General features: G+C 37.6%; 1 protein-coding gene across 4 annotated transcripts in view; it reads right to left on the reverse strand.

The window, feature by feature from the left end:
* Positions 1 to 1066: 1066 nt before the first annotated feature.
* PHKB (phosphorylase kinase regulatory subunit beta) overlaps positions 1067 to 23420 on the reverse strand; it is a 237259-nt gene continuing 214905 nt past the window's right edge. For all 4 annotated transcript variants that reach the window (XM_050773864.1, XM_050773863.1, XM_050773865.1 and 1 more), the window contains 5 exons: positions 11964 to 12098; positions 7577 to 7706; positions 4602 to 4709; positions 2486 to 2626; positions 1067 to 1840 (listed from right to left, as the gene is read on the reverse strand). In XM_050773864.1, coding sequence (XP_050629821.1) covers positions 1703 to 1840; positions 2486 to 2626; positions 4602 to 4709; positions 7577 to 7706; positions 11964 to 12098 — 652 coding nt within the window. In that variant the 3' untranslated portion in view covers positions 1067 to 1702. The remainder of the gene's footprint in view (positions 1841 to 2485; positions 2627 to 4601; positions 4710 to 7576; positions 7707 to 11963; positions 12099 to 23420) is intronic.

Raw genomic sequence — 23420 nt, forward strand, 5'->3', positions numbered from 1 at the left:
TTTCATAAACTCCCTTAACACATTGGGTCAGGTAGTTTAATTCTATTCTTTGTCATATCCCCCTCCTTAGTTCTTTAGGGTCCAACTGTGTCTCATTCATCTCAATTTTGCCAACTAATATCCATAGAATTTCTTATGCAAGATCTCGGCACTATACCGCAATGTTGTGAGAAATGTGACTGACAGCAGATTTTTCCATGTGCTCATGCATCCATTTATTTGACATCAATTGACTCGATACTGAAGCCACTCATTCTTTCTTACATCCTTTCAAAACTCTACAAATAAGCTGCATTTTGTCATGTGGCAAATCTATCTTCTCAGGTGAAACACCAGTAAGACTGATCAGAAAAACAACTTTGTTTGGGGCAAGGGCTCAAACTCATGGACCTTTTTTTTTTTTCTATTTAGGAAAGAAAGAAAGAAAATTTAAATGTTTAATCTACTTTTTACTTTTATTAAAGTTTAAGTAAACTGGGCAACTAAATGTGTATAATGGTAGGTACCATAGATTCTCTTCCATTCTACCTCTAAATCAATTAAATGAAAACACTCAGGAGTTTTAAGCTCAATCTTGTGAACCTAGGAACAAAGAATGTGTCCAGATACGTTCATTAATTCAGAAATAAAATTTAATGACTCTTAATGTTGTTTTTACTAGTACAAAGTAGGTTAACAGTCCTTAAATTTAACATATTTCTTTTTTTTTTTTTTTTTTTTGAGATTTAGTCTTGCTCTGTCACCCAGACTGGTGTGCAGTGGCATGATTTCAGCTCACTGCAACCTCCATCTCCTGGTTCAAGCAATTCTCATGCCTCAGCCCCCTCAGTAGCTGGGTTTAAAGGCATGCACCACCATGCCTGGGTAATTTTTGTATTTTTAGTAGAGACAGCGTTTTCACCGTGTTGGCCAGGCTAGTCTTGAACTCCTGACCTCAAGTGATCCACCTGCCTCAGCCTCCCAAAGTGCTGGGATTTCAGGTGTGAGCTACCGTGCCGAGCCTAAATTTAACATATTTCTGAACAATCATAGACATGTCCTATTTTTAGCAGGAGCTCAAAGAAAATGTTTGATAAGGTACAGATTTATTATATTTTAGTCCAACCCCTATATTTAGCAAATACAAAACCATAGTCATGTTTACAATGTAAAAATTGCAGAATATCTCTATATACTAAAATATTATTAATAATGCAGTTTTTGAGAACCAAAATATCAGCTGGCTGACTTTGCTTTTATGATGTATATTAACATCTTTTAGCATGACAATACCACTAAGAGAAGTTCACCATTCTTTCAATATCTTTTGATTTCCAGTATGCATTACTAGTTGGCAAATTTATTTTAATGGCAGTATGGTAATAATTCATTCCAAAGAGCAAAGATTCATTTTGATGAACTATTTGATCATAAAACATGTAGTGGCAAATTTTCAATTCATAAACTATTTTTATCACTTAGTGAGGATTACTATTGTAGCTGGCATAATCATGAGAACTTTTTCATGTTTGATTAAAAGCATTTACCATTACCATTAAATTGGCTATGACATGCAAGAGGTCCACAATGCTGCCAAGGATGTGGCAATCAGCTCCCCAGCATGCTCAGTTTGTACATTAATGGCTGCCTTGATTAAGCTTGAACACGAAACACAACACACTTCAGAACATATGTCTCAACAGAGCTTCCTACACCTTCCCCACTAGCTAATGAGACACGGATCATCATTGTTTGGCTTGACTTCTCCTTCCAGCAGCAGATTCATCACCGCCTTTGTCAAATAGCTGCATGTTCCTCTTTTTCCCAGGGGAGGAGTGTTGTAAAAGGAAGTCATGTCATCCTACAAAGGAAAATAGTAAGCAAGGCATTTGATCTTCTGTTTGTAAAGAGTTGACAGGTAAAATCAGTGTCATCTTAGGGGGAAAAATAAATTCACATAAAGATTTCCCTATGGAAAATATGAGATTCCTGAGCTTTTCTTTCATTTTCCTGAGGTGCATATAAAACAAAGACATTTTCAGTATTCTCTCCTTCATTGATAATTTTTATTTACTTAGAGAACCTCTTTACAGTTGAACATAAAATATTAAACAGAGAACCTGGAAGGGCCTATATTAGGCAGTACACAGCAGCAACATAGCCTGTCACTGCATTCTTATTGTCCCCAGAATTTAATTTTATAGCCTTCTGGAGTCTATGCTTCCTCTCTGATAAAACATTTTTACACTAACCATATAAAGGAAATTTATCTCTTTCTAGATTTCTTTTTTGTTAGAACTTCACAGCTGAATTGACTATAATTAACTAAAAAGTAACATTAATTCCTCAAAAAAGGCAGACTGCCCCTCAGGTATCCTATTTTGCACCTGTGAATCTGTTTTATAAAGTAAATGAAAATACATTAGGGATATTTTAAAGAATTGAGACAATGAAAAAATTCTACAAAACAACAACAACAACAACAACAAAAACGCTGTTTACTTACTTGTTTTTCAATTTCCTTTAGCCGACTCTGATCTTTTTGAAATTCATTAAATGCTTCTTTGACCAGTCTGTCTAGATCTACTTTGTCTTGAAATTCTAGTTCGGGGTTTCTTTCCAGTACAATGGATACAACCATAAGTAACTAGGAGAGACAGACATTGAAAGCCAATTATATGAACCATAATAGTGACATGTTTTCACTCTTTCATCAGAAGGATGGGTGATCCAAAGGATGTTCTGTATGATGAGAGGCTCAAGGATCACCTATGGAAGGAAGCTTCCTAATTTTGCAAGTTATCTGCGTAAGTTCTGTTTGAAAAGTGCACCTTTTATTTTTTCATTGTGTGTATCCCTAGAAATGTTTTTTAGTCAGTTAAATAAAACCATTAACTTAGAAAAATGACTTTCCTAACCCATCGTGTACATAATACATGATACTCTATTCACCCAAAGTGTCTGAACTCTTTCTGGGCCTTTGGGTGTCAATCCTTGTTGGCAAGACACCAAAACATTGTCTGTGGAGAGAAGGGTCAGAAACCAAAGCCAGAGAAGCCAGGTGTGTTCAATGGAGACTCTGGACCTAGGTTCAGGATCAAATGACCTGGAGCCCAGGGCCCAAGTGAGTATAAGTCTGTGATGCCACAGTAGTTTCTCAAGGGATGGCCATGTTTTAAAAAAATACATTTAACTGTGACCCCTGTGACAAGAGTCCTATTTCATCTGTATGAACTATCTTAGTTTAATGAATCACCCTATTGCTTGGCCATCACATACACCCATCCTAAGTGGTAATGTTCATTTTAGATGCCAAATTCCTATAAACAAAAATAGTATCTGCATATGCAATAATTGGTAAAGGCTCTCTGATGATGTTTATGGCTCCTAATTTGTACACTGAACAGGAAACACGCCTCATAATTCCTAATTTGGGATTCTTACTGACTGTATTTTATCTAGATGCTTCCAAAACAGAAACTGAAAGAACCAAAGGAAACACAGTAAAATCCAGGGGTCACAATGTGGGAAACCTTAGGGCAGGGCTTTAGCCATGAGAATATGAAGTTTTGCTGTAGGTCTAAAGGAAAATGTCTTCTGCAGAGGGAATGACCTCACTGTGGTCAACAAGAAGGATCTCTATGTCCACTGTATGTCCCAGATGCTGGGTACTAGACATGGAAGGCATTCACCCATCTAATAACCCCATCTTTTCCCAATCCATTCCGCCTCATGCTGTGAAAATGATCGGCTGATACTGTTCCATATCCTGGGACATCAAAGAGGAGGCTGAATCTACTCAGCTCTGACTGCAGCTCCAGACATGCTAGATTTTAGGAGGTGCCATGTCCAGGTTGGCGGTCACACAGAGCTTCTGTAGCAATAAGACATATTATCTACCCTTGAGAAACACAAAAATTGGAGGGCTACATTCCTGGGGAAAGAGACAAAGTGCAGATGAGCTAAAATTAACCCATCAACTGGCGGCTTCTCTCTGTATTTGGGGTGATGTTTAACATGACAAGAGGGCATATGTGTTCTGTTAATTTTACATGTAACTTTATATAGGACAGAGATACAGCATGCAATGACATGTCTTCTCTTCATATGGAGATGTCTAGAAAGATGTCCCTCAAAATATTAACAGCAACGATCTCTTGCTAGTGAGTGTGGGGTAAACTTTTATGTTATTTTCTATAATTTTCTAAACTGCTGAAACTTTCTACAATAGTTGTATATTATTTCTGTGAATAGAAAACAAAAATGAAAACAAAGTGGATAGAAAAAGGTCACTTCCTGTACTTTTATGATGCTGCTGATACACTTGATGCTGAGGGGTGAGTGTGTGGCTGAAAAGCAGGGGTCGGTTCTCCCTTCCTGGAGGAGCCTGAGGTGTCTGAATTGCTCGTGTGCCTTGCCTTGGGTTAGGGGTGGCCATCTTCTTGAGGACTCGGCTGGGAAAGATCAGGGTTCCAGAAAGAATAGGGTTCTGCGTCTCATAGGAGAGATCAGCGTTCTGGAAAGAATAGGATTCTGGGTCTCATAGGCAATTTCCCTTATACTAGTTTTCAGGGAGCAGAGAGAAGGCATTTCTTCAGCAATCTTCACTTCTTACTACTCACCTCTACAACGATCTGTCTATACTGTGGCTGGTCAATATTTCCCAACGTGTCTTCAACAAGGAGAGAGAAATTCATCTCATACATGGTCATATCTGACAGGGTTGGTTGCTGAAAAAAATAACTCCACATTAACATGCTGAACTGTTATGCTCTGGTTCTCATTTAACAGAAGAATTTCATTTTCTAATCATTAATAGTTTTCAGTTTTTATAAAACCTTGGGGAGCACTTTCAGCTACACAACTGGATTTTATATATGTCAAACTACTAAAGCCAACCAGCTGACTATTGTGATAAGTTAAACCTTCCATTTTTAGTAGTCACCTTCACTATATTAATGTTTTTGAGAAAAAGGACTATATTAGAAGACCACTTCAATACACAAAAGGAATAGCCAAACACTGAGACAACAAATAGTGTACATATTGCTTTCAGAATTTACATGAGAAGTTAGGCTTGCTGTCAGGCTCCCGCACGGAAGTCACCTGCTATTGAATTTACATCATTTCTGTGGTAGCTCCTTTCTGAGCTGGCAGCGTAAAAGTGCATACAAACAAGCAAAAACAATATGTGCAGAACTGGGAAGGAAACAGGAAAAAAGCGAAGCTAAAGGAGTTTCCTCTACTCTGCCCTTTATCTTTCATTTAAAACAAGAACATTGTGTAGTTTTCCATTCATTTTTAACAATCCAAATGAAAGCAGAAAATAAACTAAAATTCAAATCCAAATCTGGGCATGGGGAATATTCCTCAGAGGATGGAAGGGAAGGCTCTGAACATTAAGCTTGTATGGTGGAAAGCAGATGGGGTCACTAGATCATTACCAGAGAGGCAGAGATAATGAGACATACTTGTTTTCACCTCAATGATAATTTACAGTGAACTCAATCAGGTTCAGAACCATGTTTATCTACTTACCACTCAAAATGGGACCCAATGTTCTCTTTCAATCAAGTGACAGCAAAATTGTTCAGCCTGGTATAATAATGCCTTAGTCCTATATTCAATAGATATTCAATACAACTAACTATTGTATTTCATAGTCAATATAATCCAACTTATTATTAATGTTTACAGGTAGTACCTAATTTGGGGAAAACAAAGTCCCATTGCTAAACATAGTTATAACTGGCTAGATCTCTAGCAATGGGCTTAATGGGGTTACAGAAGGAAAGCAAGACGCTTTCTTGGTTTCACATTAATTTCTTCTTAATAGATCTCATTTAAAAAGTCAACCTAGCTACTGTGCAACTAGAGAAGAGATACCAAGCTTGCCTTATTTCCTACTCTTCTGAAAGGACTTAGGGTAAGTAGTGTAGCACAGAAGAGAAAAGGCTCAGCAGCTACACTGCCAGGGGTCACACCCTGGGGCAGCTACTTACTACAAGTGTGACCTGAAGAAAATCATTTAGCTGTGTTTCAGTGTCCTCTTCTGTCAAACTGGAATACTAATAACAAAGCATCTGCCTCAAAAGATTGTCTAATGGATTAAATGAGCACTTAGAAAAGTGCTTGGTGCATAAAAATACTTAACATGTATTTATTGTCATTATTGTTATTTTTAGCAAAGAGAGGATATTAGCAAAGCAAGGATACTACATGTTAAGTGGCCCAGGCTGCCAGACAATTAAATGAAAATCTGGTAAGTATTAGTGGGGGCTGAGAAAGAAGCTAACAAGTGATTGTGAGCATGCACTGCCCAGGTAGGCAGAGAGAAGGCCTTGCTAGAGGGTTCGAACTCCAGCAACGAGGCGCTGCTCTCTGCTCTCAAGAGATGGTGCTGCTCCTGAACAGTAATCATAGGGCACCCAGGAGAAGGTTGGGCCCTGCACTGACAGTCAAATGAAACTACTTGCAGTCTGTGAACAGTATAAAGAATACTTTTTAAAATTTTTTATGCATTTTTTTGAATAAGTAATATATTCACAGCATTCAAACTTTGAAAGGTTTAAAGGGTTCCAGGGAAGAGCCCACACCGTCCTTCCAGTCACACAGTTCCTTTTACCAAAGGCTAAGAAAAAAATACTACCAGTTTCCTATGGGTCCTTCCAGAGACACTCTTAGGTAGACACAAGCAAAATGAGTGTGGGTCTGTGCCTTTGAGAATACTTTATTTGTATAAAGAGCTACATCAAAATTTATTTGGTTGAGATTTCAACACTAAAAACAATTACAGTACTCTATTTCCAAAAGGCTAATCCTTCTCTTTTGTGTATAAGTAGAAGACTTAGATGCCAGGATTAAATAATCATATCAAGGAAGCAGGCCAGTGTATATCACATGGGAAACCATCAGAAGGAGAGGGCACTAACTCACTTGGACCACAGGTAAGGTACATTTGGAATAAAATAAGTGATTATCTGTCCAATGACCTAAAAAGTTATTGCATTTTTCACATTCAACACAATTCCTAAGTGGTGATTTCCTCATCCACAACACTACTAGGCCCCACTGTTTCTTAGGTCTGCTCTGGTTCTGTCTTTCCAGTGCATGCTTTACTGTTTGTGAGGCCCCCCAGCACTGACCCACCACCACCTGGGGTAGTGAAGGGATACCCATGCTTGAAATAAAGCCAATATAGGAAACTCTAAGCTGGTAAGTAAACAAAGGAAGGACAGCTTGCTCAGCAAGAGGTTTGGCCATGTGGTTTTTTAAAAGGGAATATCCTCAAAATATCTAAAATATGACAATACCAATAATTTTTTTTTATTAAATACAACTTACAGCAATATATCCATTTGGTAAAGTGAGCCTTTTCTGCCTACAGGGACACTAAATTTGAAAAATAAAAGTAACTCAGATTGGGGAAAACAATTTTCAATCCAATTGATTAGACTTATTTTCTAGTATTTCATCCCTTCTTTGAAAAAACTCTTAGAACGCTGAAAAGGAGAAAAGTTATTTGCAGGGCAGGAGGAAAGGATTCACTATCCTTTGCAAAATCCCCTTTCTTTACGTGAACGTGGTGGGGCTTTACCTGAGGCAAATGCTTCCCAGCGACAATGATGCCATTGGGCGTGCGCTCCAGGATCTGCCACACTCGGTCATAGAACCCGGTGGGAGTTCTATTCAAAGACCCATCGATCTGACGCCTGTTCAGCCAACATCTGTAACAAAAGGCAAATGTCTCAGAGTTGAAGAACAAGCTTGTTCTGGTGGAAAGCAGGGCTTTCAATATGAACTAATTGTTCCGATAGGGTAAGCAATGAAAGCCAAAGCCCATCAATGATGCATATCTCCGTGTGTTACAGAGGCTAGTAAATATTTCATAATGAAAACAGGGCTGGCAGGACAGGAGGAAGTCTCTAAGATTCTAAAAAATTTAATAGACAAAATGTTATTCTCTAAGTAAGCTATGAATTGCTCAGTACATGCTCAAATGATTTTCAAATATACAAAGCAGCTCCCTTTAAAAATGCAGCAGCTGTGAATTTCATAATAACTTTATGTTGTTTTCACATATAATAAAATGTAAGCTCCATGAAGGCATGGAAATCATATAATTTGATCACTCCTATACGCCTCTCCCAGAAAGGTGCTTAGTAAACAATTAAAAAGTGAATGAATAAGTGATGTTCAAAAAAGCATTTTATATAGAATAAAATTACCTTATTTTAAACTTTATAGAAGTTTGCCATTTAAACATAGCTAAAGTTCTCTTGCTGAAAAAAGATGTAAAATCTTACATTTTAATAACAGAATGTAGTGATACACCAAAATTTTAGATCTTTTATTTTCATGGATTAAGCATTTAAGTATTAAATCTTAAAGATATAATACATCATTCACAAACTGCTAAAAATGCAGAATTTGAATAATTTGAAAAGGACACACAGTGACAAAGTAACATATTCTTTCAAAAGCTGAAGAAAGGACAGATACATTTATTTATTTATTTATTTATTTATTTATTTATTTATTTATGAGACAAGGTCTTGCTGTGTCACCCAGGCTGGAGTGCAATGGCTCAATCATAGCTCGCTGCAAACTCTAACTCCTGGGCTCAAGCGATCCTCTCACCTCAGCCTTTCCAGTGGCTAAGATTACAGGCATGCACTACCATGTCTGGTTACTTTTTAAATTTTTTGTTGAGACAGGGTCTGGCTATGTTGTCCAGGATGGTCTTGAGCTCCTGGCCTCAAGTAATCCTCCTGCCTTGGCCTCCCAAAGGGCTGGGATTATAGGCGTGAACCACAGCACACAGCCCAGATACACGTTTTTTACACTTAGTATTTTAAAAGACAGCAGAGTGAAATGTATACTCAATTACAAGAGAAATATGTCATGACCAACACTATTTCTAGGTACGACAATAGCTATGCAGGACACAGTAAACAGAAAAAAACATTTTTGCTCTGGAAAAAGAGGACCAATGAAAATTTATCCCTACATAGGTAAGACGGGCATCCATTTTTGGATACGTAAAATTTCTTTTAATAGGCACAGCCTTGTATTGCTGGTTTTAGTGTTTCACCAAAGTGACAAAGCTCAAAGGGTTCCTTGGTGATGTTTTACTTTAGGTAACTGGATACCCTACTGCCTGCATTTTATTTTCACCTCGTTCCCTTTGTTTGGCAATTAAAAGGTATGTTTTTGGAGTTATATGAAGTTATGATTAATATTTTAAAAAGGAGATACTTGGTAGGACAACAGAAAAAGTAGAAATGTGAGAATACTCACAATGGAGGTAGAAAATTATTTTGAAAGATCCTTTCGTTTTTTCTTTTCATTTTGAAAAATTTCAGACTTACAGAAAAGTCATGAATATAAACCATAGAGTTCCTGTATACTCTTTACTTAACTTCCCTTCTCCTTTTTTTTTTTTTTTTTTTTTTGAGACAGGGTCTCTATCACTGAGGCTGGAGTGCAGTGGTGTGATCTCGACTCTCTGCAGCCTCAACTTACTGGTTTCAGGTGATCCTCCCACGTCAGCCTCCTGAGTAGCTGGAACTACAGGCGCATGCTGCCACACCTGGCTAATTTTTGTGTTTTTTGTAGAGATGGGGTCTTGCCGCGTTGCCCAAGCTGGTCTCAAATTCCTGGGCTCAAGCAATCTGCCTGCCTCAGCCTCCCAAATTGTTGGGATCACAGGCGCGAGCCATCGTGCCTGGCCTTCCCCTACTCTTGTTATCTTACATAACCATAGTATAAAACCAGGAAGTAAACAATGATACAATACTATTAATTAATCTATGGATCTAATTCATTTTGTCAATTTTACCACTAATATTCTTGTTTTGGTCCAGAATCCAATCCAGGATTGGTGTTTAGTTTCCATGTTTCCTGAGGCTCCTCTAGCAGTTTCTTGGTTGTCCTTTATTCTTTCATAACTTTGACACTTTAGAAATGTCAGTTTTTTTGTAAGATGTACCTCAGTTTGGGTTGGTCTGATGTTTCCTGATGAATGGACTGACATGCATTTTTGCCAAGAGTATCTAGAAGTGATGTTGTGCACTTTTCTTATTTATTTACTTATTTTTATAGAGATAGAGTCTTGGAATGTTGCCCAGGCTAGTCTCAAACTTGTGGGCTCAAAGGACCCTCCTGCCCCAGCCTCCCAAAATGCTAGGATCACAAGCTTAAGCCACCATGCCTGGCCCATCATACCCCTTTCAATGCATCATATCAGGGGTTATATGATGTTCATGTGTCTTATTACTGGAGATGTTCACCTTAATCTTTTGGTTAAGGTAGAGTCAGCTGGGTTTCTCCACTGTAAAGTCACTATTTTTTCCTTTACAATTTGTAAGTATCTTGAGTGGAAACACATTGGAATGATGAAACTCTCCATTTTTCATCATACTTCCATGCAATGATGGTTTTTGCCAGCAAAAATAACTGTTGTATTTGTCTATTTCTGTCATCCTATCTACACTTATAATTGGAATTCTATTATAAGAAAGGGTCTCTTCACTCCCATTTGTCTGTTTATATCAGCATAGACTCATGGGTATGTAAGAATGTTTCTTCCTATTTTCCACTGGGATTTTGGTTGTCTTTCCCTCAATTTTTAAGAATTCTTGGTTATAAGCTCTTTGTGGCATATGTTTTGTCCCAGTTTCTCAGTTGTCTTTTGACATTGGTTGTCTACTTTTTGCCATACAAAATGCTGTTTTTAATTTTCACATAGTCTTATTAACTTTTTCTTTTGTTGTCCTTGGGTTGAGCCATTATTAGAAGGTCTTTCCCATACTAAGGGTAAAAAGGAATTTCATCATGTCTTCTTGTTTTGCATTATTTCATTTTTTACATTTAGATTTCTAATCTATTTGGAGTGTATTCTTATGTGTGGTATAAACTACAGGTGTGATTTTATCTTTTTGCAAATGGCTATCCAGTTGTCTCATGACTATTTAAAAAGTCCATCCTTGGCCTTTGTCACACATTAAATTTCCATATATACTTGGGGGTCTATTTCTGGACTTTCTATTCTGTTCAACTCTTCTGTCTGTTGTGTACCAATATCACACTGTTTTAATTACAGAGGCTTTATAGTATGTTTTAATGTCTAGTAGGGCAAGTCGTTCTTTCGTGTTTTTCTGATTATTCATATATGTTTGGTTTTTCCATATGAAGTTTTGTATTAACTTGTCTTAACCTCATAAAAAGAGCTTGTTGAAATGTTATTGGAATTGAATTATATTTACAACTGACATCTTTATAACATGAATGTTCCTATTTAAGAACAAGGATGCCTTTCCATTTATTCAAATCTACTTTTGTGGAAGACAGCTTTTGTAAAAGGCCTAGGCAGATTTTTCTAGGCATATAACTATATCAGTTTGGTGAATGCCAGGCACAAACATACTCAATAAATACTTTCCTAAATACTTACATTAAAGCTATTTCTGATGAAAAAGTTCTTCAAGTCAACACAATCCACAAGTATTTGTTTTGTTCTTAGTGTAAGCTTAGCACAAGTCTAGGAAAGGGTTTAGCACTGAAGTCTATTTAGGGAGACAAAGCCACAGGCAACATATTTAAATAACGTTACCAAACCCAATCCTATCTGCCAAAATGCTGGGAGGAGATGGTGAGTGCCACAAAGGTTCAGAAAAGGAAATTGACTTCAGAAAGTGGTATGAGGTGTTACATTTTGCACAGAATAATAAAAATGAAGAAATGCTTATACACTACATTGGAAAAAAAGTATAAAATTAAAATCAGTGCAAAATAATAATTGAAGAGAGACATTTTGATTGGTTTTTCTATTTACACTTTCTATCTAGTGGGGTGGCCTCTGATACTCTGTTGCATTTTATTTCTTATTAATATCTTATCAATTTCATAGATATATCAAGTTAAACATTATGAAGTTATTGTAAATCCAGAGTATCATGTAGGTAACAAGGGGCCCCCATTACCTTCCATTCTGTTGAGGCTGCAGAATATCCAGCAGAAGCTGTTTAACTTCACTAGGTGATAGCTGATACAAGTCCAAGGCTGGCTTGTCTCCACCACGGATCTGAAGTTCGTACTCCATGGCATGGATGATCCACCTGAAATAAAACAGGGAAGCATGAATCAATAACTCTTGAAATAAAATCACCTTCTGCTTCTGTCAGTAATGCCCTTACACCACTGACCCATTCAAAGGAGAATGAAGAAGAGGCCATTTGAATTTCCTGAACCGTTGATACAATTACTTCCATCAAGATTATGTGACATGATCAGACTCTTAAAAATGAGGCCTGCCCTTGCACAGGTGGTGAGGTTGTACAACATTAAAATAGGTAAGTACTTAGGTTCTTAGCAAGTGAGATTTTACCCATCCATTGTGGTGTTATTCTGTACACAAACAGCTGCCACACTATATTTTCTTAACACTAGATACATGCAAAAAAAAAAAAAAAAAAAAAAAAAAGGAAAGAGAGCAAGAGAAACAATACATTTCAAGAAATAGGCTGAGATATGCTATTATGTAAATGTTCCTTTCTCTGAAATCTCAAGCTTTTTTTTAAAACCAATTTCCTTTACTTTGTAGTCATTCCTTTGGGGTGAGAGGAGCCAGACAAGTACCTGTCTTTGAAATACAAGGATACAATTAGTTATAACTTAGTTATAGTTGTACATTAAAGATGTACTTTAACCAATAGGTTGCATAAGAGCCAAAATATTTAATTATTTTATGTGTAAATAACTTTTTGAGGATATTTTAAAAAGCATTTTTGTACATTCATTTCATTTCTTTCATTTACTATATTCTGAGGACAGAACTCAGATAAACTAGTTATGAAAACCAAAGAAAACTCTGGAAATAATACTGTGCCTTAGGGAATGAGAAATTTATACACCATTAGGAAAAGCCAGGGAATTAGTTTTACACAGCAGATTCCTATGCTTCATCCTTAAATCCTTTAGCGAACACTGCATAACAAACACAGGCAGTGCAACTAAGCATCTGGAAATAATGCATCTTTATTTACCCATGCTGCCTTTCTCCCCCATGCCTTCTCTTTCTCTTGATACACTTCCTTGAAAGGCAACCTACAAGGATATTGCAGGTACAGAGATGAAAATGTTAGAGTAGATGTATTCAAAAGATTAAAGTTCTTTTTTCTGCCAATGCTGGTTTGTAAAACAACAGTGATGCATCCTCATGGGATGACTAATGTCTCTCGATGTAGAGAACAGTAAGAAAAAATGCTAAGCCTTACTGGTTGAGCCAGAGAGGGTGTCAACCAGGCCTGCTGGGCCAGGCCATAAGCCACAGGGTAACATGTATCAAGTTCTATGACAGTTCTAACCTCTACTGCCCTGAGCTCAGACAACTCTCAGCTCTTCCTACCTTCTCCCCTATTGTTTGTTGGTGCCATTTCTGGAAGTTGGGAGTTTAGTCTAGGGTAACACTGAGATGGATTATAAAGGCATGAGAGATACACAAGGATGAAACATACTAATATTTTAGAAATCAATACTATTACTGTTGATACTATGTAATGAATATTTAATAGCTGTTCATTGGTAAGAGCAATAAAGATGAAGTATTTACAAACAACAAATGCCTGAAAGCTTCCTGTTATATACAACAACAGAATATGTAACAGAATTAAGATTTACCGTTTATATTTTTCTAGTCAGTCGAAAAGAAAAACTGGACTACACCTATGTTACTGGCAAAGACTAGGCTTTCTTTATATCGTCCTCATTCTTATTGACTGTATTTAGCGAAAATGTTACACAAGCATAAAAGTAACAAGAACATAGTTCTTTTGGATGCTTTGATGTTTAAGCTGTTTGGGAAATTAGCTAGTACAGCAACATTTTAGTTACAATAAACTACTCAGTGGGCCTTTTCTTTAAATTAAAAATTTATATTTTTATTTTATAGACTAGGCATAGAATTGTCTTCTATTTATTTTATTTATTTATTTTATTCATTTCTTTACTTAGATTTAAAACTTATATTTGAGGCAGCTTAGAATAACAGAAGGAATACTGAATTAAAAATCGAACGATCTGCCTGTTGGTCTCCTCAATAAGTCAATAGAATGAAAAGCTAAGTGGGAGTTTCTGCTGTAGATGAAGTGATTTAAGAGATACAACCACTAATACCATGAGCCTTGTTTTATGTCATGATTCAAAAACAGACCAACTATAAAAAGTCATTTCAGGGATAACCCAGAGAAATTTAAATAAGGATTGAGTATCTTGTGATATTAAAAAAATTACTGCTAATTTTGGTGGCTATGATAATGGTATTGGGATTATTGAGATAATGTCCTTTTTTTGAGATATATACTCACTAAAATATTCACAGGTAAAAGTTAAATGTCTGGGATTTGCTTTATAATATACTATAGCAAAATAAAAGTTAAAGCAAGTATAGCAAATACAAATAGCTAAGCACTACTTATATCACTAAATAATGAGTATTTGGGAATGCACCAAATAATTCATTATACACTTAAAATTCTTCATAACGAAAAGCAAAGACAGACTTAAATACTAATTCTGTCACTTACCAACTGTGCCCCATTGGCAGGTTATTTTCCAAATGGGAATACTACTATTACTCATTGAACTTACTTTATGAAATTATTTTGAGGAACAAATAATGTCTATAAAAAGGCTCTGAAATGTTAAAGAGTCATAAAAATGTTAGTAAACTCTTGTTATGTGACTTCTTAAACTCAGGTTAGAGGAAGGTAATGCAAATTTTTAACTGAAGTCTTGGAGTCACTTAAGCCAAGTATCAGTCAATTAACTTCAGGAGGTATCTTCTAAAATAAATAACATTTTTATTTTTAAAAGGCTTACTTTTTAAAGTCTTCCACTAACTTGAGTTATTAAAACTAAACATAGTTTATCACATTTATCTTTTAAAATCCTTAGTATCACGCACAAAGATAGCTGGAGACCTTAATGTTTTCCCTTAGACTTCCTTCTATTTACAAAATCTCAGTTTTGTGGGCAAATTATTGACAGCATTATTCTCAAAAATCATCAAAGAAAGAAGGTTGTTCATTCATTCAAGCACAAATAAATACAATCTGTCATATTATTAAAATACATTTATTGGCCAGGTGCGGTGGCTCATGCCTGTAATCCCAGCACTCTGGGAGGCTGAGGCAGGCAGATCACAAGGTCAGGACATCGAGACCATCCTGGCTAACATGGTGAAACCCTGTCTCCACTAAAAATACAAATACAAAAAATTAGCTGGGCGTGGTGGTGGGCGCTTGTAGTCCCAGCTACTTGGGAGGCTGAGGCAGGAGAATGGTGTGAACCCAGGAGGTGGAGCTTGCAATGAGCCCAGATCATGGCACTGCACTCCAGCCTGGGCAACAGAGCGAGCTCTGGGAAGGAAGGAAGGAAGGAAGGAAGGAAGGAAGGAAGGAAGGAAGGAAGGAAGGAAGGAAGGAGGGAGGGAGGGAGGGAGGGAGGGAGGGAGGGAGGGAGGGAGGGAGGGAGGGAGGGAGGGAGGGAGGGAGGGAAGGAAGGAAGGAAGGAAGGAAGGAAGGAAGGAAGAAGAAGGGAGGGAGGGAGGGAGGGAGGGAGGGAGGCATTTATTCATTAAAATTGTTGGTCAAACTAATCTTTTTATTCTTTGGAATTCTTCAAATAAAAACGGCAAAACAGCCTTAGACATAAACTACACAACTATTAATAGCTGTCAGAAACCTACAGAAAGTAAATTACCAAGTAGTAACACAGTTAAGAATATCAAAGACATTTTATCCATTTATAGGACTACTAATAAAGGAGGACATAGGAAAATCAGGCTAATTATCCCTCATTCCCTATGACAAGGCCATAAAATCTGATATTGATCATTTTAGAACAAAAGTTGTTTTTTTTTTTTTTTTTTTTTTTTTTTTTTTTTTTTTTTTGAGGAGTCTCACCCCGTCACCCAGGCTGGAGCACACAATGGCGCAATCCTGGCTCACCACAACCTCCGGCTCCCAGGTTAAAGTGATTCTCCTGCCTAAGTCTCCTGAGTAGCTGGGATTACAGGCATGCACCACCACGCCCAGCTACTTTTTGTATTTTTAGTAGAGACGGGGTTTCACCATGTTGGATGGGCTGGTCTTGAACTCCTAACCTCGTGATCCGCCCACCTCAGCCTCCCAAAGTGCTGGGATTACAGGCGTGAGCCACTGTGCCTGGCCAGCACAAAATCATTTAAATACAAAATGGGGAAAGGAAACGATGGATGCATGGAAGGAAGGAAGGGAGGGAGGGAGGGAGGGAGGGAGGGAGGGAGGAAGGAAGGAAGGAAGGAAGGAAGGAAGGAAGGAAGGAAGGAAGGAAGGAAGGAAGGAAGGAAGGAAGGAAGGAAGGAAGGAAGGGCAAAAGAAAGAAAATGTGGAAGGTCAAAATAATGAAGGTTATGGATGGCCCAGAGCCTTATACATCCAGTCTGTCTAAGAGCCAGAGGTGCTCTACTTGCCAATAAGCAAATGAGAAAGTGGTAGATTCACACGACTGACCAAATCAGCCTTCATATATATCCAAGTTTGACTTGAGGACAATGAATTCTTTGGGACTGCTGGAAAAGCGGAAAAAGGAATATTAGTATTCCTCAGACAGTTCTGGGAATAAGCTTATCCTTTTAAAAACACTCTTGTTTGGAGATTAGTAAGGATACAGTGTGTGTATTGGTATGTTTATTTCCCATATGCCCCAATGAAGGCAAACAATATGAAATAAAGTACATGGAAATCTGATAGCAGTGGTAAACCAGAACACCTGAACTTTTCTTTTTTTTCTTTTTTGAGACATGGTCTTACTTGGCGCCCAGGGTAGAGTGCAGCTGTGTGATCTTGGCTCACTGCAACATCCACCTGCTAGGCTTAAGCAATCCTCCCACCTCAGTCTCCCGAGGAGCTGGGACTACAGGCAGGCACCAACACACCCAGCTAATTTTTAATTTTTTTGTAGAGAAGGGGTTTTGCCATGTTGCCCAACTGGTCTCAAACTCCTGGGCTCAAGTGATTTACCCACCTTGGCCCCTCAAAGTGCTGGGATTACAGGTATGAGCCACTGCACCTGACCAGCTGAAATTTTCTGGAAAAAAAAAAAATGCCATACAGAATAGAACTGATCACTGATCCTTGGGGAAAAAAATAATTTTTTAAAATAATCATTTTAAGATTTCAAGATAATACAAGGATCTGCTAAGTTTGCTGTTAAACAAATGATTAGATGATTTTGTGCAAACATTTAACTAAGCCATATGTTATCGGCTGAATTCTTTCTCCCCCACCAAATTCATATGTTGAAGCCCTAACTCCAATGTGATAGTATCTGGAGATGGGGTCTTTGGGAGGCAATTAGGTTTAGATGAGGTCATGATGTTAGAGCCCTTATGCTGGGATTAGTACCCTTATAAGATGATATACTAGAGCACTCTCTCTCTCCAACAGAGGACACAGAGGACACAGAAGGCAGCTGTCTGCAAGCCAGGAGGAAAGCCCTCACCAGAAACCAAATCGGCAGGGACCCTGACCTTGGCCTTTCCAGCCTGCAGATAGTGAGAAAATAAATTTCTGTGTTTAAGCCATTCCATCTATGGCATTTTGTTATGGAAGCCAAAGCTGACACACCAAATGATAGAAGATGGGAAAGTTGCAAGAAGGGACTTTTTTGGCTTGATTCATATTAATATGGAGAGGGATACAATTTGATGAGGCAAACTGAGCTCTCTGGTGACTGAAGGATGTGGACTTACTCTATCACTGATCCAATCACAATATAATAGAGGTAGGGGAGCTTCATCACCTCACCTCCTTATCTCATATCAAATGTCAAAGGCAAAGACCTCGGAATGAGTATTAGAACCGTGCTAATGAACTTGGTGCCGTAATTATTTTCTCTTTCCTTTAGTGCATAAGCAATGTTATAGTCTGCTATCTATGACAACGATGGCTCTCTCTAAGCTTCGAATGTGTGATCCACAGATACAGTTTCGGGCATCAGAGGACAAGGTATGTCTGGATCATAATTGCTTACAGAGGATGTCCTGGCAGTATGAAAAGCAGAGATGAAAAAGGCTTGATAACATATATCCTCTGGGGTTATCTCTAAGTAAAGCTTGACTGACAGACCTGCAGCAGAAAGCAGTTGATTGGAGGTCTTTATAGTAATGGGCCTGTCAGGAACTTGATCTATTTCAACAGGAAAGCTGGAGCACAAATCAATAATGAGACAGCAAATCAAATCATTATCAGACCAGAATACCATTCCTGTGAGCAGGTTAATTTTGTTCACTGGAGTGCCTGATAGCAGTAAAGTTGAAGAAACTGCATTGGCAAGATTAACCTTGGAAAAAAGAGAAAAGGGACATGGTGCTATTGGTTTAAAAGCAATTGAAGTAGTGGGTAATGTAAATAAATAAATTTAAAAAACACTGAGAGAGAGTAGTTAAACCAGAGATAAAAATATACACAGTGCAAGGGAATTCTGGGTAAGAGGTACCATGGTTAAGGCAAATGTTCTTATTTCTTATGTCCATTCAGCCTAGTGAATGCTGGCATTCCAAGAAGAATATGGTATCAAACGTGACCAATCAATCAATCTCTTTAATCATAATTAACATTTAAAAGAGAGAAACAATACCCAAAAGCCAAGTAAGAATGAGTCTGATGTGCTTATTGTATCATAAGGCAGTAAAAAAAGAACACATTCTATAAATCCCCTCCCTATCTTTCTTTTAAAATTGTGCCACAACCAGTACAATACACAAAGGACTAACTCAGAAATATGTTCAACAATTTATAGGAAATTTGACATTCAAGGACTCTATAAATGAGTAATTTGCTCACCAATTTTAAGCAAACGAAAAACCTTCCATGGACTAATTCAAGGTAAAATTTGTAAAGAAACATACTGAGTATGTATTTGCTGCTGCTAATAAACAAATATGCAAGGGGCCCATTCACTTAAAAGGGCTCAGGTCTTAGTATAATTTATTAAGGATGAAGTCTCATAAAAACATAGAAGACACAAGTGTCTTTTCACTCTTCAGAGGGGTACTATCACAAGCCCCACAGATAGGATGACAGTTACCTTAAATTGTCTGATATCCCTAGAGAAGAAAAAGCATTCCCAAATCTTTGTTACTGTGGTGGGAGAGTGCTGTGGGCATAGGTCTGAGGGGATTTCAGGGTATTTGCCACAGGTGTCATGAGTGTCTACCAGGTGACGGAGAGGTGACACCATGTTAGATTGCAAGATACAACCCCAACAGGATTCTGAGATGGAGTTTCCATAAGAGATGCTTTGGGATCATTCCACTGGGCCTACAGGGGACTCAACCATGGCTGAAAGGGCCCCCTCCTCCAGGGTGAACTTCTCTTGCGAGAGCACATGGCCTTTGCAAACTTAGGACCAGAAGACAAGAGTGAGTGAGACAGAGAGAGAGAGAGAGAGAGAGAGAGACAGACAGACACACAGACAGACAGAGAGAGAGTATGTGTGTTAGGACCAGAAGAGTGACTGAGACAGAGAGAGAGAGAGAGAGAGAGAGACAGACAGACAGAGAGAGAGAGAGTATGTGTGTTAGGACCAGAAGAGTGACTGAGACAGAGAGAGAGAGAGAGAGAGAGAGAGAGAGAGAGAGAGAGTATGTGTGTTAGGACCAGAAGAGTGACTGAGACAGAGAGAGAGAGAGAGAGAGAGAGAGAGAGAGAGAGAATGTGTGTGTTGGGAGAAGGGGGAGGTTCCTCCTATGGCACCTTGAGATTTGTGGTGTGTAAAAAGCACTCCCCAGATGGAGCTGTTCTCCAAATGTCATGGGGAGAGGACCTCAAATTATCAAATACCACAGTGATAATGTTGAAGCTTTGCCCTTGCAAAACATCTTCACATTCTTTACCTAGAATCACCACATCCAACGAGGACACCAAAGCAGGGATAGCCCCACTGTTACCAACCAGGGTAACTTTTTTCCTTTTCTGTTTATTGTCGGGTTGAGCTCCTTTTCATTCCACTAGTTTTACATGTAAATGTGAAGTACTTTTTTAAACATTATTACCTGTTTTTCCTTCAAAATCACATGTGAAAAACGCATTGCTTATTTGGCAATATCTGCATACATCATAATTCATCAGTTCTCATCCAAGGAGTTTACAGTATTCACACAAGTACCATAAAGATATATTTTGCAGCAGTCTTTCAGCATTATTCGAAATAGTGAAAACATTGGGAACGACCTAGATGTTCATTAGTAGAAAATAGTTTGAATGAATTGGTTTTTAGCCATATAATAAAATGCTGTGCTACCATTACATTGAACAAGATAAAGTCCTATATACTGACATTTATGAATGTCCTAGATAAATTAAATGTAAAAAAAAGATGCAGTGTATTGTTCCACATTTTATAAAACAACAATAATACCATACATATATATCTGTGTAATGTACATGTGCAAAAGTATCTGAGAAATATACATCAAATTGGTGTCAGTTACTTTCCCTAGGAAATTTCTACTTTCTAAGTTACATTTTTCAGTATTATTTTATAAATTACTTTAGCTTATTATTTTTAAGTGATTTGCATGGTTTCAGCTACAGTATATTTCAGTCAAATTTCCTTATCTTTCTTTGTCTCTTCTTTCTTTTGATTGAAAGTAAATTACCTGCATAGAATTTGACCTTCACTCTTATCCCTTAAAATAGTTTCTTTCGAAGATTTGGAGCTATTTTGAATCAGTTATAAGAACTTTGAGTTATATCCTGATTTGTTCAGTCTGTTTGCCCTGATATTTTCAACTCCAACCTCTTGACTCCATATGAGGGTAAAGAAATGGTTCTTTCATGTGAGTTAACTCTAAATGAAAAGAAATGTGATTCTCCATCTCCGTACACGGTATAAAAGTACTCTATTGTCACAGACTCAGGCACTGATCTGAGACAGACTGAGAAGTATAGGTTATAAGTCTTCCAAAGCACATTCTTTGTAATAAGTGTTCTAGTTCGGGGAGCCTTTTCAAGTGACAGCCATCCTTGCAGAGGTTTAAACAAAGCCTTAGAGTGAAGGCAAACAGTTTCCCAAGATTTTACACTGCTGTGTTTTTCAGTCTATAGTAGTTTTTCCTTTACTGCTTATTCAGCATTTTAAGCTAATTTAGGTCCTCTACAAGTCTCATGTAATTCCCTTCCTTGAATTCAACTCTAACCTGATGCTTCTTTCTATTCATGGGAATGGGTATTTATTCTAAAAATAGCATTCTTTCCGTTTTGATATCTACTATTCTGTATGTTCAGTGCTTTCCATGAGAAATGACATACCATTTTTCCTTATACTGTGTCACCCAAAGTAAAAATGTCCGGTGGCAGCATGTGACTTAGTATTTAACAGTCAACTGACTCATAAAGAAATTTGCTATGAAACCTTAATTATTCACCGTCCTGAAACTCATTCTGGGATTGTGGCATTATATTCTCATTGTGAGTATTAATAGTGTCCCTGCCTGACTTATGATGTATATTTCACTCTTATGTGCATCTCACAAGATCAGTTCTAATCACTAGGACAATTTCAGTTGGGGAGCAATCTGGTATTTTTTTTGTTGTTGTTGTTTTTATTAAGGAGTGATTTATTTAAGAAATTTACTTCTGCTAAGGATAGGAACTAGATCTTGTATTACTTCCTGTCTGTCTTATAGTTTCGTTCATCAGAGATGCTCAATAAATATTGGATTGTTTAACATATGGTATATAAGCAGAGTCAGGTGGTTTGCTTTGAGCTAGTAATGTGGGATTTAGGAAAAGCAAAAGGAAAGCATGTCTCTATACTCTTAGAGAAGTAAATGGCTCTTAATTTTGATAAACATACTTGATTTTGTGCCACATGATATTGGAATTAAGTATAAAAGAAGATTTAATTAAATCATGTCCTTCAGGAAATGACCAAGTTAAACAGGGCCTTGTTTTTATGAAAGTCCAGTCATATATACAGAAGATATCAGGATGTAGCACTTTTCTCCATGGAGTTATTAATGGAATGGTGTAGTTAATCATATCAGAGTATAGGACAGGTTGCCTTACAATCGTACATCTCTTAGCAGTGTTTCCAGTAACGATCTAAGAGGAGACAAGTTTAAATAACGTGATCACTGCACTCAAAAGATCACTCTAGTAAACCATCCTCTTCCTCTTCCTCCATCACTGTAGCCACAAATACTATTTATTGAATATCTATTATATGCTAAGCAATGAATAATAGAAGAAAAATAAAAATTCTTCACATATATTATCTGACTTAATCCCTACAACAACTTTGAAGTAGGCACTGGAACCACCATTTTACAGCAAAGAAACTGAGATTTGGAGAGTGTACATGGGCTGTTTTTGTCAGTAAGTGGAAGAACTGGGATTTACACCCAGGTCTGCCTAACTCCAGTGTTCTTATTCTTCAGTCTTACGTACTTCTGCATGTTTTTGCTTCTGTATACCATTGCCATTATCTCACAGAAACAGGCTTTAGTGTTTATTTCTAAAACTTTATGGCTTTTATGACTTCTCATACATGATTTCAATTTATGATCCATATTGTATTCGAGTTCATGTAGTAACTATGATGTGCCAGATGTCAGATTTTTTTTTTTGTTCTTTTGTCTGCCAGGCCTCCAATCTAGGATCAGTACTGTTTAGCATTTTATAGTGTAAGGAACTTGAGTAGGTACAAGTTAACAGACCAAATAAATGAGATTTTGCACCTTAATTCATCACAAGACCGAGAAAATGGGATGATTCTAAGTTGGCTGCTTGTATACTACAGTAGATATATTGTGTTGGTGCAAAAGTAACCATGGTTTTTGCCACTGAAAGTAGTGGGCGAAACCACAACTGTTTTTGCACCAACCTAATATTAAGATGCTATGAAAAGTTTAGAAAAGTCTAGAGCAGACTTTTCACTTCCTTGTAATATTCTAGGATACCTCTGTCAAATACAGAGCGCCTCATTATGTTAACCACAGGAAAAAAGCTTTCTGAAATACAAACCTGCCTGCCTGTTGCTACATCAACATTGGCTTAGGAGGCAAAGCATAAGAATAATTTGAAATTATATTTTGTCATACTTTCAATGTCAGTATTTGCAGAGGAAATAATATTTTCCTGAAGACTAATCCTTCTTTGTAGGACCAGGGCAGATGTCGTTGTTCGAAGTTAATAGCCAGTCAAATGTGTGAGCTAGTGAATATGCACTGAGCCCTTGGTGCTGTTTACTGGAACCAGCAAAGGTAGAGACACTGGGATAAGGACAAACGGTAGACAGTTGCCGCGTAACTCCTCCACAGAAAATCTTCTACCTCCCCTAAGGCAAAACCACCCCTGCCACTGAATTCAGCTCTCTGGATACCACTAATTTGA

Source organism: Macaca thibetana, chromosome 20 (genome assembly GCF_024542745.1).
Source record: "Macaca thibetana thibetana isolate TM-01 chromosome 20, ASM2454274v1, whole genome shotgun sequence".
Classification (NCBI taxonomy): domain Eukaryota; kingdom Metazoa; phylum Chordata; class Mammalia; order Primates; family Cercopithecidae; genus Macaca; species Macaca thibetana.